Raw genomic sequence first — 16760 nt, 5'->3', positions numbered from 1 at the left:
ACCAAGTATCACTTTTATAGTTTACTCCTGGCCTCCTCAATGCTATTACATGATGTCCAGGTGTCAAAGGAGGGTGCGTATTCACAAGACAACTTAATTTGAAGATTTAAATGTGATTGCTTTATTTAATATGGTTTGTGTTAACTCGGCTAGGTGTAGCTGCCGTCTGAACTCTGAGTGAACCTTGAATCATTGTGTGTTGTCGGTTTGACTTAAATTGAAAGCAACAGTGATGCAGCACTTTTTCCTTTTTCTCTGGTTTAAAAAAAGTGTTTGTGCAAGTGTAACAGGGAGAACATGCATTCACAGTCCGTAACATTGACCACCTTAACAAAAATCACCCCTTATTTTCCCCCCTTAAGTGTGAGGGCTTTGCATGAATCTGGTGAATACATTTTTCAGTCCCTCAGCTGAGGGAACACATTATCCGTTAGAGCTTGAATACTTGAAACATTTGATATTAAAAATGTTTGCAACTAGTTTTAAAATGACTAGTAAAAGGATTGTGTGTTTAGTCGTTTAGTCGAGTCCGACTCTTCGTGACCTCATGGACTTTAGCATGCCAGACCTGTCTGTCAGCAGCTGCTTCTCTGAGCTCTTGCAAATTCATATTCATTACTTCAGTAATACTATCTATCCATCTTAACCTCTGCCTCCCCCTTCTTCTTTTCCCTTCAGTCTTTCCCAACATCAGAGTCTTCTCCAATGAATTCTGTCTTCGCATTATATGGGTTTTAGTTTTACTCTCAATACTTCCAATGAACAATCTCTGTTTATTTCCTTAATAAGGACTGTTAAAAGGATTAGTAATGAAATAGATATAGTATGGGGGTATATTTCGACCCTTTTTTATCAGGGAAAAGAAGCCTAGAATGTACAGTAGTTGTAGCCGTCTTTGCTTTGTTCAATACTGCGTACAACAATATGAAAGATCTCAACCTAAACTAACATTGATGATGTTTTTGCTTCCTTAAAGTTCCTTATTTGCATAAAGTAACATTCTCTGCTTTGACATTTCTGTGTTTAAGTGCATACACTCAGATTATAGAATGAAACAAGGGGGTAGTTTTATGTCTGAACTAAATCAAACAACATCCACTGTGCATTTTCTTATAACAGATTTGTTACTTCATGCAGGCTGCCAGATGAAGTGGTACAGTATTACACGTGATACAGTACAAGCTATGTCAGTGCCATTGACGAGAAAGCAATAAATCGGAAAATAGCTTACTGTGTAGAAAATAATGAGAGGTGTTTTGGGGGAATTGAATTTTTTTTTCTCTTGAAAACCAGTTTTGACTTTGTCATTGTGGGCATCCTTGCAAGTTTTCTAGTTTAACACAATATGGGCTAAATATATAATTAATTGTGTTCTGCCTATTGGTAAAGCTTTTACTACATCTCAGATCAGATGGCCATTTGGGTCATATTTAAAACAAAACCCTTTACTAGAATCATGCTGGCGAGGCGCTGTACAGAAAGGGCTCTAAGTTGATTGCTCAGCCTTTGTCCCTAAAGCTCAACTTTGAAGGTGTCAGTGATTTCCAAGTTTTAATGCAATACTTCTATCACTGTTGCTAATTGGTTACAAGCAAAATCTCACCAAAATACAGAGAGACATAACCTCCCCATTGGGCTGTTCTGGGCAAGGGAAATTGAGGATTCATCTTTTCTGAACTGAATTATAGTTCCATATTAGCTGTCAATAAGAACTGCTGTACAAAGACAAACATAGTAGGTCAGCAGCGATCCTCACACTCGTTGATTTAATGTTTTGGGACTCTTTGCCCAAACTCTGTTAAAATATTGTATCTTTAGAATTTCAACAAGACTTTTTACCTTTAATGTAAGAATCTAATATGAAAGAATCAGATACCTTTTTTGCATATAGTCTGTTTTTGCTGGTAGCTGGAACATAAGCATTTAGTGTTCTTAGTATTATCTGCGGTGTGGTTTCTAATAGACCTTATTGTATTGCTGTGTTTGTGGGAAGGGGGATAATATATATATATATGTAGCCCTTTGCGGATACTCTTTTTTTTCCTCTAACAGCGTACTGACATTAACTTAAACTTGCCCATGTGTTTATTCTTTATTGTATAAAACTCCAAAATTGGGTCAGATGCCTCGCTCACCATCCACAGGACCATCTTCTTTATTAGTGGAGACAGGAGCTCTGGGCAGCCAGCCACAGTCCAGGTGTAGCTGTAATAATGTGCTATACTGTAGAAAGCATGCCGATAAATCACTGCCAAGCTGGCACCGCAGCTGAGCACATCATTACACTGTGAAATGCAAGGATATGGGTAGGTTATAATCCTCTCACCTGACATCGGCTGAAACAGAGGAAGGCACCACTTTGCTCAGTTAAGGTCCGTTTCAGTTCAAGAGGAATTGCTATCAGCTCTTTAAATACATGCTAGCAACATTCAATGATTCCCTTTTATGTACTGTGCTCTGTATTTCGAAAGAACACAAGGCCTTAGTATGAATCTAAGCGATTGTTTTTGCTCATTTTACTACTTAAAGATCAGCCTTTTGCTTGTTTGTTGGGGCAGATGTTTTCCTCGAGAATGTTATTCTGATCTTCAGGGTTTTTAAGAGAGCTGAAGTACCCAATGACATTGGCAACTTCCAATGTGAAAACAATGCTGAAGAAAGTGAGGTGGTGGAAAAAGAATGTGCGTTTATTTAAGCTTCCACGGCGCCGTTTCCCTGTGGGTTGGAAACAAGGACATTCTGTGTGTTGATCTGACTTTGACAGATGCCACCCTATTACCTAGTGAAGTTGTTGTTACCCCCCACTTGGCCCATTTGTATTTCCAATCAGTGCTGTCAGCTTCCGTGCATTGGAAAGTAGGAAAGAGACTGAGTGAGACTCCTCTTTGATATCAGAAATGTTTTTTTAATGTAGTCCGAGTTAACGGAGCGCTCACACGGTCTTAACAAGAAGATTATTGATGTTGGTACGCAAGGTTGCCATTGACTCAGATGATGACAGGAAATTATTTGCTGCAGTCTCTTAAGAATGGATAACCAAGCTGGGATGTTTGAGATAATTAGGATGGGTGTTCTCTCTCTTGTGTTTAAATTGATTATTTAATGTTTTTTGTCTTGTCATTGTAGCCAAGCAGATGTGCTGTTTTCAGAGTGAAACTTTTTCCAGCCTTGGCTGCTACTTTTCTCTATTCCCCTTTCCTCCATTATGTGAGCCCTATGAAACCTGGATCAGGGTAACAATATTGCAGTGAACACTTTTCGGTGATTGTATTACAAAGCCACAGATGCATATGTGAAGTAGTTATACATTTTTACGGATCTCTCTAAAAATGTGAACTCAAATTATAATTGTTAAAATTAACTAAATTATTTTATATGAATTCTATATTTTAAAGCTTTATACTATGTAAAAGTTTGATTCATTTTACAGTGATGGTGAATAGAAATTAAGATCACTCAAACTACCAACTGAAAAATGCTACATGGTAAAATACTCAATAATTCAGTGGCCTGCTGTCAGATATCACAGAGACCATTGTCTTCAGATGGAGACTGAACTGCTGAGTTTTGAAGAAGCACTTTTCCCTGAAAATAATATTTTTCTAGTATCCAGGTTCTACAAGACACAAGTGAAAATGACTGTCTTGTAAAATCTCTGTTGGTATCTATTGCCGTAATCTGGTCAAGATTAGGACCTTTGAGTTCAGAAAACATAAAAAAAAACATTTTTTATAACATCTTACATACTACTGGTAGTCATTTCACAACCAACAGACATTAAGTGGTGAACAGTTTATAAGAATAAATACTAATTAAGACCATTAGAAAGGAATTAACAAGCTAATTAATACTGGAAAAAGCTGTAATTTCCACTAAGTGGACAGGCTCATGGAGTGTGGATGTTCACACTCTCTCAGACATGACCCTGCATAGTTGGGTACTCCCCAGGTCATCATTGTAAATACAAATTTATCACTCAACTTGCATTATCAGAAGCATTTGTTTAACAGAAGTAGAAACAAAACGTAACTGCTAACAACATAATTTCCTTTACCAGCAGGTCTTCAAAAGACAATTGTTCTTGCTTGTACTGGTTTAATTGTAGAACATTCACTACTGTTTTCGGATGGGGCCGATGGGTTAAGGTATCCATCATCTCAAAAGCCTGTTTTGAATTATTGTGTTTTCTAGGAGGCTTGCAACAGAAGAAACATTCAAAATGACTACTTGTGGACAAAAGCTTTTTTTTAACCAGTGTTTTTATTCAGTAAATCTCTGTAATGCTATAGGAAGTTCACTCTGCAGGTCTTTACAGTGGAATTCCATATTGTTGAGATCTCCACTCAGAATACTGTTTTCTAAATGGTCATCAATAAATTGGAGATATTAAGGAAGGCACAAGGGGCACAGAAGTAGAGAAATGGATTTTGATAACGTTTTGGAAATGTGTTCCTGACATTGGGCACCAACTCCCCTGATAGCCCATTTAAGATCAGCACAGCCTAAATGGATAGAAAAACAAACACATATCCAATGTTTGCACCCTGCACTTTATCTTCATTCTCGGCTGGCGTGCGTTAAAAATAGCAGCTTGAGGTTTCAGCAGGCTTGGGAAAATAATCGGAACTCCTGGAAGCGGATGGGTGCTATCAGACAGCTCCCGTAATGAAATGTGCAGGCCCCGTAATGAATTCTCTCTTATTGTACAACGCTGGGGTCTCCCGAGGAATGAAATGGCATTCACACTTATAGACAGCCCTAGAGAATTACAAGGCCATAGAATGGACCCTCTTGGGCTTCATCACCATCTTTGGGGTCATACTTTTCAGGAAACATGAGCTGGTCAATCATACCACCAATACCAATGCCAGGTGCCATTCTTACATTGAAAAATCAGTGTCCATTCTGAGCAAATTTAAGATGGCAGCTTAGAAAAAAGCATACGGTTGTAACTGCAGGAACATGTTATAAGTAGGGCAGGTGAAAATTGTTTATATTTTGTATATATTTCATGGGTAATAGTGTCATTTTCACACTAAAATGCACATCAATTTATTTTTTGGGATTTACTGGCTTTAATTTATTTTTTAAAAGTAGTTAATTAAGATTTGTACCTCGGACGAAGAATGGTGCTAATTTTCTTATTATTGCATAGTATTGCAATGAGACCGGGTTTAGTGAATGTGACTAAGTTACTATTAAGTTATTGAGGGTAAAACTTAATGAACTGAACTTCTGAACCCATGTTTCTTCAGAACATAAATGTATGCTGGGTGATATTAAAAATGTATGTTGTGGTTCCAGAACTCCTTTGTATCTTTGGCAATGTCTCTCAGTATATAGAGGAAAATCACTGTTTAGATTGTTTAATTGCACTTGAGCATCTTCAGCTGGTTCACCTTATTCTCTCTTGGGAATTGTCATTTATACAGAAAAGGGTAGAATGTGCTTACAGCCACAGAACCTGTAGTCAGTAGATATCAGTATGAGAGAAATTATTGAAAAAACAGTTTTAGGTCTAATTTAGTCATTTCCATGCAGTGTGTTGAAATTGTGATGTCTCCAGGTTATTAATTTTGGGACTTGTCTTCACTTTCATAGGTGGTGATTTACTCTTTTTGTGATCTTTACATTCCACACAATTCTTTTCCATCACAAAATATTTATCATGTTGCAGAGGTTCCACTTGACTGTATCCATAGATCCTTTTTTAGCTGGAATTGGTAATAAAAAAATGCTCACTGGCAAATGGAAAAATCCTTATCTAAAATGTGGAGAAGAGAAGAGTGGTCTGCTTGCGCAATCCAATAGCAAATTTATAACAACAATAGATGAGGAAACAACACAATAAAGTCAGGTAGGGGGAGTGAGCCCTGCAGTTAAGCACTATGTATTACGGAAGTTGGAAATTGTTGCTGTCAAATAAATTTCAGAAAAAATGATAGTGGATTCTCTGTACTAAATGGTTCCAGTCCAAGGGGAATGTTTGTAATTCCCCAGTCTTTTTCTATGCTGCAGTACAATCCTTTTACAATTGTGTTGCAAAATACACAGGTAGTTATGTATTTATGTGCTAACACTGGATTTTCCTTGTTCTTCTAGATCCTGGTGAACTCTGTGAACCCTGCCCAGCCAGCTCTGCTCTATGAGAATGTGGTGGTGAGCGATGGTGGCCCCATTCTGAGAGACCTGCTCTTCAGTCCAGACTACCAGCACATCTACACCATGACAGAGAAGCAGGTAGGACAATTACAGACATTAGTCTAAATGTCCTCATTCTTTTCTCATTGTAATGGTCTTTTTAAGTACTTCTTCTAACACAGTGACAAAACCTGGAAACTGTATTCTGAGGGAGCTTAATGGCGCATTGTAATTTTCAAATGCTCCCTTCATTAAAATTCTGCACTGTTCATTGTGTATCCAAACGAATCAAATGAACATAAACACCTAAATCTTTTTTTAATAACAGTAATCATGCCAGTTCCTTCCCTTTTGTATGGTGCTTTTCATCTCAAGGGGAATCTACTTCATCTACCACTGAAGTACAGCACCACCTTTTCTTAGAAAATATCTAAACAAATCAATGTGAACCTCTTTTTTTTCCAGAGGCATTTACAATATTTGGAGTCTAATTTCTTCAGCAGTGTTGGCTGTGCTGGTTTTGTAATAGTATTTATCGTATTCATTTGTTTTGTATGCTTTCTAAATCCCAGGGGCCAGAAATGGTAACACTGATTACTGTTAATCTACATTATTTCAATTATTTCTGCCACTTGTCTGAAGTCACGTTCTCAGCCATAGTTTTTTGCTTCTGCAAAAAGTAGATTTCTTTCATTGCATATTTTTCTGTGTGGAGTTCTCCTGGTGTCTGCATGATTTCTCCTGCTGCTCCAATTTTCTTTTAACATTCATCATGCAGTCCAGGTTATTTGGCATTTCTGCTTTGCCCCCTATATGGTTGTATGAGTGAGTGCATATGTATGTTTCCTGCAATGGACTGGCATCCTTAAGGAGCTCATAAGGTGCACATTAATGGGGCACTTATCTAAGCAGGTGTTTCATGTTGTAGTCCACTGGGCTCAACTCTTAAAGAGGTGCAAAAGAAGTCACATTGTGTTCCCTGCAATTCATATTTGATTAATGATTGACATTATTAATTGATGTATTTTTCTGTGATTGTAATATTCTCGAAAATGCCTTGAAATGGTGACTGGTTTGTGAATTGTGTTAGTAGTTGCAGCATGTTTTTCATTTGATCATGCCTTTTTGAGCCAGTAGACTTTAATTGACTCATGTCAGTTACTGTAACTGCAGTGCACGATGAGAAAATGAGAAACCAGGCAATTACATTTTGGTACGATATTGAGACTTGGGTAGTTATGAAATTAAATTGCATCTTAGCATCCATGTATGTATTTTTCTTTTTAGACTAGTTTCCTTTTTCTAAAAAAGGAAAAGCTTTTATTAATGAAATGAAAGACATTTCTTAAAAGAGGCTGACATAAACGCCCTTATATTGCCTCATAGATTTAAGCCTGGATTTTAATGTTGGAGCTGGAAAAACTGTAGTCCCATAATGTTATAGGGCTTTTTGATCGGGCTTTTTTAGATTATGTTTCCGAGTTCAGTATCTACAGGGCACTTTCTAGATTGACAGTCTCTATCTAGCTCATGTATCTCCACATGTTCATATACCACTGAGCATGTGGAGCAGGTTACAGGAGGTGAACAAAAAGTCAGAATACACCATTATGTTGTACAGGGAATAAAGCCTTGGTTGAGTGAGTCACTAATGACTGTGGTGGGATAACATCTTGATGATTAATTTTGGTATGGGGAAAAATGAGCATTTTAAATGTATTTTTATTAGAAGCCCCCATCAAGGAAGTTGGTATTATAACAACCTTTCGACCAGACTTTTGTTCTATTTTGGTTTCATAAACTGTCATATGTAGCATTCCCTATTCATATGTGTGTCTGGTCTGCAAAACTGAGAGAGAGATTTACTCATAAAATGTTATTTCCTGAACATATTACCTAGCTGTTGTAACACTTCAGTGTAATATTGATCTACTGTATACCTGTCTATTGTCAGTAATTACAACTATTATCAAGTAGTATAATGACTGCCTTTATCCTACTTATTAATATGTTATTACTGATATCATAACCAGAAATTACTATGTCCCTTGAACTCTATGCTATGATGAGGCTTAGAGTACTGGTGCAAGCAGCCATATCGTCTACAGTAGTGTTAGGTTATCGCCAATTTGTAATTATATTAATACTTCATATTTTATTTATAAAACATTTCAAATATAATGTGCAGTTCTTAATCTCAAGTGTTACTGCTACTTTTATCACTGATCCTTAGCAACAATGATACCATGGCGGATAGTGTAGGGCTGATAAATTCAGGTCCTGTTTCTTAACTGTGTATGAATGTACATTTTCATGCTTTTAAATACCGAGAATTTAGATGATATCTTTGGTAGTTTATGGGTCTCGGTCTTGTCTGACAGCTAAAGGTGGATGGGAAAAAATATGAGGGTAATGCACCAATTATTAAAAAGAATACCAAACGTCTCCTTAAAGGCTTCAGATGGGAGATGTCTACTGAAAGAGTTGAGCCTTATGAAAGAGGTTTTTCTTCTGCTGGTAAGGTTGGTTTATTTCCCATAAGTACGCTGCTCATACGTTCATAAGCTCTGCAGTGAGTAAGTGAGCAGACTTGTCAAAAAAGCACTCAGTTTGATTGGCCTGTTCTTATTACAGTGATCGAGCACCTATTGAGTTGATTTGACCCATGCGCCCTGCAGGCTATGCAACCACGTTGCTCTGGTTACTAGGCAGAATTTTAATTTAATATATTATGCTTCTTAAGGATAAGGGAGCAAAGGGTATTTTGTGGCTCCCTTTGGTGGAAAATATCAGTGAAAAGGAGAGCTTTCACACTTAGGCAAGCCTACTTATAATATTTATTTTCTCTCAATATTTATTTAATGAAATATAGTAATCACTCTTTTCTCTGGTTAGATCTAACATCCCTGGAATAAAATAAAATAAGCAGGGTTCTTCTGTGGGTAGAAACTTCATTTCTATGTTTAAGTTAAAACTGACTTAAGTATTTTCCCACCTGCCTCTCTGTAAACTGATTATGCGGATAAAAGCATTGAATGACAGTTTTTGTACTGCAGATTACTTGGAGATGATAAGAGAAGACTGATGGTAACAAAGTACCAACACGTGAACTTACTTGGTATTCTAAGAGTGTTTTTTTGGACAGTTGTACTGAGTTTCCAAAGAAAAGTAACTAACAAACCTGTTCTTTTGGTGACTTGCTTTGATATAGAAGGTTTTGATGTTTTAAAAAATGATATGGCTAAAATTACTTATAAAAACGATATTTGGACTGCATTTTGCAGTGTATGAAAAATAGAACTGTTCATATTCTGTACATAATACAGACGGGAATATGTTAATAAATTCAGCATTTGGGGTAACAAAAAAAGTGATCACTTAATATCACTAGCTCTTCCTTTCAAATATTTTCATAGAAAAATCTGTCCAACTGTGGCGACCTTTGGCCAGACATTGCTGTCTGTAGAAAAAATAATTGGTTACCCAGAACTGTAAAGGTGAAATGAAAACTCTCGTTAATATTTAAAAACTGCCTTTTTTTGCTTATAAACAGCAGTAGCATATCTGTAAAAGCAGAAGATAATACATTAATTGCCAGTACCATAAGCATTAATCTTTATTGCATACTGTATGTTTTGCAGTTGGATTTTCAACAAAGTCTTTCTTGGATTAAAACCAATTTTTGAGAAGTTCTCATTTTAATTCATCAGTATGCAAAGGATACTGGATGAGCTCATTGACTTCATTTGTTGTTGTCAGTGCCCTTTGTGAGCTAATGTAATATAGTTTACAATTTCTTTCTTCCTCTGCAAACTCAGCTTCATTTGAAATATTTTGTATAACACCCAGCACATGCAGCTGGACGATTACTGATTTTGTTACTGTTGTTGTTGATGCGCACAGTGGTCTTAACTGAAGGGAGATAGTAGTAAGAACAAGGAAAACCACTAAAATCCATTCAGGTGCCTTTTCTCTGGTAATAGTGCAAACGCCCCCACAGCTTTATTCACACTGCTTGTTCAACAGTGCACTTCTAAAAAGAGAAACATATAGTAACCCCCACCACCACCAACACACACACACACTACTTCTCTCACAACTGCTTTTGTGTCACGGGCATTGTCATGTAAATGGTTTGGGTATTGTTGCTACCGAGGCGAGAAACATGTAATAGTCCAGAGGTGTCTATAGAGACCTGTGGGGGAGGAGTAGAGTGTTATTAACATGTTTCGTTTGGCCTTTCTGCAACCTGTTCAATTACATCAGAGCTGCCCAGCTCCAAACCAAAAACAGTGGCAAGTGGTCTGCTGGGAGTTTCACAGTTCTCTGAGACTGTTACAACCCACCACCACTACACAGTACCAACAGCATGCTATTATTTTGTATGCAGTCGGTCAGAGCTCCTTTGGGAAAGTTGGTTTTTATTATATCACATCCCATGGTCTGCTAGAACAGGGATTATTAACAGGTAGTTTTCTCGACTTGTATGATATGGATTTGTACACCACTGCTAGCAGTTATTTTATTTCACTTCTCTGAATCCTTCGCCCAAAAGGCACTGAATGAGGCAGCAACAACAAACCCCAGAGTAAATGTACAAACAAATGTTAAACCAATCTCTGCCAGTGTACTGCATAATAATCACATTGTTCCCTTTGATGTGAAGATACAGCTTAATACTACAGTATGTTATACAGAACCATTCTCAATCCTTACAAAAATGCTCTTACTAGCAATATTAATTTTAATACTTGAAGAGAGGATTTAAAAAAAAGACAGCATCCCTTCAGTTTAAACACCTCTGGTACCAAGTACTCTATCCAGTATAGTCTTGGGGTTCAAAGAGCTATTTATCACCTAGTTAAAATGTATGAATTGGGTAAAAGCTTTGAAAATCAATTTGAAATGTATCTAGGAAAGATGATACACACTGGTTTATATAACAAGGACTAGCCTACATGATATTATGTTGATTGGTTTTAAATGATTTAATTTTGCAGTTAAGATGGTGATTAACTGGGAAGAATTTGTGCATTGAAGTTATTCAAATTATGTAATTGTGTTAGTAATTTTCATCTGAAAATTACTAATACAATTAGAAGCAAGGCTCTGTATGATTAAGGCTAATGGTATCTGAAAACATGTTGGTGTGACAAATTCCTTTCCTCTCTCACCAGGTAAATTAGTTTCTTAATTTCTCAGAGTGCTGAATAATCAATACAGATCCTTGCAACTGTTCTTTAATCTTCAGTGTTGACGTTTTCCGTCAGACATTCAGACCCGCTCCCAAAAATAAGCAGTTCAAATCAAATTAGCTATTTGATGCAGGTCTTTAAAGAGGAAGGTCACAAAAGGGTGGACTTTCATATTTGGGTGTTGACGAAAAAAGTCATTTCAATTAAAAAAAAAGTTAAAACATGCAATTGTTTCCTTGTTCTAGTGTATGCATGTGAAATATTGAATCTTTCCTGGGTAAAGCTCTAAGAATCACCCTTCACCTTACTGTACATGCTGCAAGCACATTCCTAAAAATGTTTAAATCTGTAAAGAGTGTTTGGCTCGCTTCCCAGTTACCCCACATGATAGTGAACTGTATATGACAGCCTGAAAGTCTCATCTGAAGTATTTTAGAACTTCTGGAAAGCTTGCTATCCACCATGTGAAGATTTACAACACAGTGTTCTGTACATATCATCTGCAAATGCAGGGCATTATCCCTGTTAATTACAAATAAAATGTTATATCTCCAAGCATTATTTTCACTCACCTTTTTACATTTTCAGTTGTTAGATTAGTAAAGTTCCTAGTTTTCACTATCAGCTCCATCCATTTTATGAAAGCAGACTGTTTATTTGATTTTTTTTTACCAAAGGCCATCTGGACCAGATAGCTCAGAGTTTGGCATCATATAGTATATGCTCAATTAAAGTAAAGTGCACAAAAGTTAGTGGCAAAGAAACCAAGTTGAAAAAAGCTGTTGTTTGTGCTCTGGACGGGGCGTAGTGAACCACAAGAGTAACTTGACTAACATTCCTGTTTGTCTAAATCAGACCACAGAGGTACAATACAAAACTGCACAATGTGTTGTAGAACATGGCTGGCCAGTTACAGTTCACTGGTTTGCCCAGTAAAGACACAGTCATCTCTACAAGGGCTAACCTGTGTCCCCTAGATCAGTGGCAGATGGCATAAGTGAAAAGGCAAACAGATAAAAGATGCAATTGTGCTTGGTGTTACTCTTAAATGTCTGGATATAATACTTATGTCCCACATTAATACTTATGAGATTCTGTGACTCAGGAGTTCAAGAAGAGCTGTCCTGCCTAAAACCCATGCATGGTACAACAGCGGGGGAAGATACAGAAAACATGTTTGTTAATGTGTTTGAAGAAAATATTTTCTACCATTTTTGAATTGGTGGTGCATCTGTAATGGTCAGAAAACAGAAGGGATTTATCAAGATGTCAGTTTCTGAGCTTAATGCAGTGATGGCAGTGGTAAAGATACTGGATTTTCTTGTTGCTCAATTTGCCTCGATGCACAGGCGTTTTTAAGCTCTGCTTGAGGAGAGGGGCAGTGCATACAAGGACATTCTGCATCATGGATGAAAATTTGAGCAAGCCAATGACAAGAGCTAAATTACCAACGGCATGCGGATTCTTGAGTAGATGTGTTTTAACTCTCATCACGCCCCTCCTGATTAGGTTGCCGACTCCAGATGTAGTTCGACTGGTTGCTAGTCATTGAATGGGACCGAGGAATTTATTTAGATTTTTCTAGAAAAATGCCAGGGCATCAACTTCAACAAGAAGAGTGGGTAACTTGTTCCAGACTCCCATCACCCTTTGATGGAATGTAACGAGGCTTAAGTGATTTCGTATTTCTGAAAGGCTTCTAGGTCCGCTTAGGCAGACATGGCGGAAGAAGAAAACTGAAATGAGGCAACTTAAACAGCCCCGAAAACAGGCTTCTGTAAAACGCAAGGAGTTAACTGAGGTTATAACATTCTGCAGGTGCAAAAAGCGTTTACTCCTTTGTCTGCCCACCTGTTGCAGACGTTCTCTTCTCGGTAGTGTTATCTGGTTGCAGTCTGCATGCCATTACTTCTGAAAATGGAAGGCTTACGTTGTTGCCTTTGGTGGGAACTCAGTAAGGTAGTCTGAGTAAAAGATCGAAATCCGCTTTGCAAGTGATGGCTGCTGAAGGAGATACAGTCAAATGGAATAATTTGGCTGCTCAGATCATTTTTATGTGCTGTCTCAGTCGTGGAATCACCTTGCTATCTTGGCTATGTTCCGAGCGATGTGTTAAAGGAATGTTCTCAAGCTTTGCTTTTGATGCTATCGAGTCTAATAGAGGTTTGACTGTCACCAGATAAGGGAGTTTTATTATATAGTATTAAATGGGGCTGCTCTTTCTGCCTTGCTTATTCATTTCAGGAACGCACCACTTCTGTACTAGAATGGGATGTTAAAGGGGAAGTTACTATTAAGAAAAAAGAGTGTAGGTGATAAATATAACTCAGAAGTGATCTTGAATGTGGTCCAGAAAAATGGCAATGTTCAATAAGTATGATGTTGCTATTACAATTATAAGCCAATCTTTATAACAAACTTAATATATGAACTTGCATTTGATTTTCTTACAGAATGGTGTTCCTCATATGATCATTAGTACTTTATCCCAAGTTTTCTAAACTTTCAGTAGAGCAGTCATCATAATCAAATGCCTAAATGATTTTAGAATCAATTTTAAAGAAATGTTTCTTACAAGCAAAAAAAAATGTACTTTTTTCTCTGAAATTATAGAAATGCCAGTGTTGAGAGCTGTGTTGTACAGGGCCTCAAACTTCAAAAACTCCATTTACAAAACTGACAGAGCAATTTACCATTCCCCATGTTCTCAACCGGTTAATTAAAAGTTCCCGATAGCGAGTCGTACATCTCCCCACTGCAAACTGTAGGTCTTTGGAGGATATTAAACTGTCTGTTTAACTGTGGAATAAAAATTTTCGATTAGTGCCTGTCAGATTTATAGGCAGTGGCTAGACAATGGGCTTCACTGTGGATACACTGATTAAACTGGTTTGAAATACCTCTGTTTACCTCCTATGTATAAATTGGATATCCACACACAAAATAAAACTGTGAGTTTATTTTACCATGATTTGAAATTTTACCAGCTCCTTGCTTAAAACTAATGAGCTCTGCATAAACTGAATTCGCACTGACCCATGTAAAAATTTCAGCTGCCAAATGATAGTGTAGATTTTGGGTGACTGCAGTAATTGTGAGATAAATTATATCTTGCAACATGTACCATATCTGTCTAACCCCCTAATCATTTATTTTGTAATTCACACTGCTGTGTACAGCATATAGAACATGGACAAATCTTGCCCTTTACTGGGGGCATTTTAGAAAATGGTGCGCAGTTCAGTGTATGATAAGAAATCTGGACTGGAAGGGAAGGAGATCCAGAGGAGTTAAGAAGTATATTTCATTTTCTTTCTTTTGTGCCTGGACTTCAATTTTATCACATACCAAATTAATTGTTGTTGCATTACTTCAATACCTTGTGTTACTTTACAGATACTTTTGACTGTCATGCATCTAAAGAATTTACGGTTAAACGGGAGAGTTTTATTGCTTAATAGATGGAACTAATCATGTTGGACTTAAAATCTACATTGACGTTTTAGAGTTTTCTCTAGTTCATCTAAATGCTTTAAAAGGGAAGTCTGCTCTTTGAATTAAAATGTTTGCATTTAATTATCCTGCCAGGTAAACCATTTTCCTCAATTTATTCTTGCATAATAATTATTCACCAGTAGTCGTCAGTTTAGTTCAGAATAACAGCATAGTCAAAATAATTTTTGTAGTCCTTTGTAGAAAAGCTCCTAGTTCTTTACTGAACAGAACACAGGGCACCAAGAAGGAGCAGGATATTATGTGAAAAAACAAAATTATTCATATTGGTTTAATGCTGCAGAGGCTCTGTATCACATAATGGTAAAGAAACACTGAAGATATGCAAGAGGAGACTAATGCTTAAAACATGACATTAATTTAAACATCTCAAACCGTTATAACCTGTATTTGTACAGCACACTGACACAGTTCTAAAATTCCCATTGCTAGGAGGTAATTAAGGAGCTGTTTGAAGGTCAGAGCCTTTTGAGCCGCTTCATGCAAAAATATCAGCTGACGGAAATCTGATTTACACGCGAATGTCTTAATAGAGGATCGCAGAATATAATACAGAGTGACGAAAATGTACTAGAAGTTAATTAGTGTCCGCCTCAGAGCAGTTTGTCATGAGATCGGTCTCATGAAATGGTCTGGAGATGACAGAATAAAGATTCTCAATATTGTAATGTTCTACACTTTTAGAAGAAAAGGTAGCTCATTAGTAATGTCCCTAGGCTAGTATGGATAGAGAGGGAAGAAAGAAAGGTAGTGTCTTACCATGCTTGTGACAAGGTTATTAATGTATACCACATTATATCCAGTATTGTGTAAATGTCACAAATACATTTACATTACATTAACACTATGATGCAAAAAGATCAGAGTGTCATGAAGACCCCTGACCTCAGAGACAGAAGATAATTCATTTAATGAAACAGTGGACGTTGTTATATAGAGATTTTTTTTTGCTTTATTTTACTAATCAGATCTGTCTGCATTAAGAGGCCATTTTGTTTTTCAAACCAGATACAAATTAAAATACACTAATGGTTCATAATGTGCATTTATTAAAATCCAAATCCTAATGTGGCATGCAGAATGATATTTACAAATTGATTTAAATCAGAATTTAATAACCACTTACCAGACTGTTAATAGCTGTTTTCAGCTCTTGGTTATGAACAGTTTCTTTCCTAAATTCTATTAATCTATTAAGTGTTTTCCTAATAATTCTCACACACCTTTTAACTAGGCAAAATGTCAAGTAGTCTTTTGATTTAGTTATGTCTAAAGTTCACTTTTCAAGGTGTAACTCTAGCTTATGGAGTTGAATTTAAAATGTAATAATGGTATACAAGGAAATGAATTTCAAGTGCCTTAAACACTGAAAGGCATCTGTTTCTCCTGTATTATGTTCCTAGCCGAGTCCTTAATCATAGTTGTCTTTTTGAGGTATGTTTTCAAATTGCTTTCAGTTCCTAAAAGGTTAATTGGGATTTGCTGTTGGTATCAACCCTATACCAATGTTTTAAGTTCATAAATCCCCTCGTTAAGCTGTTTCTAAGTGGAACCTAATCAAATTAGTTGGTAAAGAAGGGATTGTTTGATTTCAACCTGTTTGATTGTCTATTAATCCTAAATTGATGTCCTATTAAGAGCTGTTTAGTCTGAATTGAGGGAGAAAACCCTTAAAAGCAAGTTGGGAAAGGAGTGCTTGAAGTTCTGTATGCTGAGGTTTTTGGAAAAAATGTACTTGTAGGGCATTCTGAAAACCAAGGTCTGAGCGCTGAAGACCTTTAAACAAGCATGTACTGATGGAATGAAAGCCAGCCATCGCTGCTGACCCATAGACTACTGGTTTGTGTGATGTACAGTGGTACCCCTGTGGCTGGCTGGACTCCTGTGGACTTGCAGCATTATCGGTGAAGT

At 36.9% G+C, this 16760-nt stretch overlaps 1 protein-coding gene across 2 annotated transcripts in view; it reads left to right on the top strand.

The window, feature by feature from the left end:
• The window catches only part of plxna1a (plexin A1a), a 273955-nt gene that overhangs the window by 138079 nt on the left and 119116 nt on the right, over positions 1–16760 (top strand). For both annotated transcript variants that reach the window (XM_088916177.1, XM_088916178.1), the window contains exon 4: positions 6103–6240. In XM_088916177.1, the coding sequence (XP_088772303.1) occupies positions 6103–6240 (138 nt within the window). The remainder of the gene's footprint in view (positions 1–6102; positions 6241–16760) is intronic.

The sequence above is a fragment of the Atractosteus spatula genome, chromosome 5, assembly GCF_055471065.1.
Source record: "Atractosteus spatula isolate fAtrSpa1 chromosome 5, fAtrSpa1.hap1, whole genome shotgun sequence".
Classification (NCBI taxonomy): domain Eukaryota; kingdom Metazoa; phylum Chordata; class Actinopteri; order Semionotiformes; family Lepisosteidae; genus Atractosteus; species Atractosteus spatula.
This window is presented reverse-complemented; position numbering and strand designations above follow the sequence as displayed.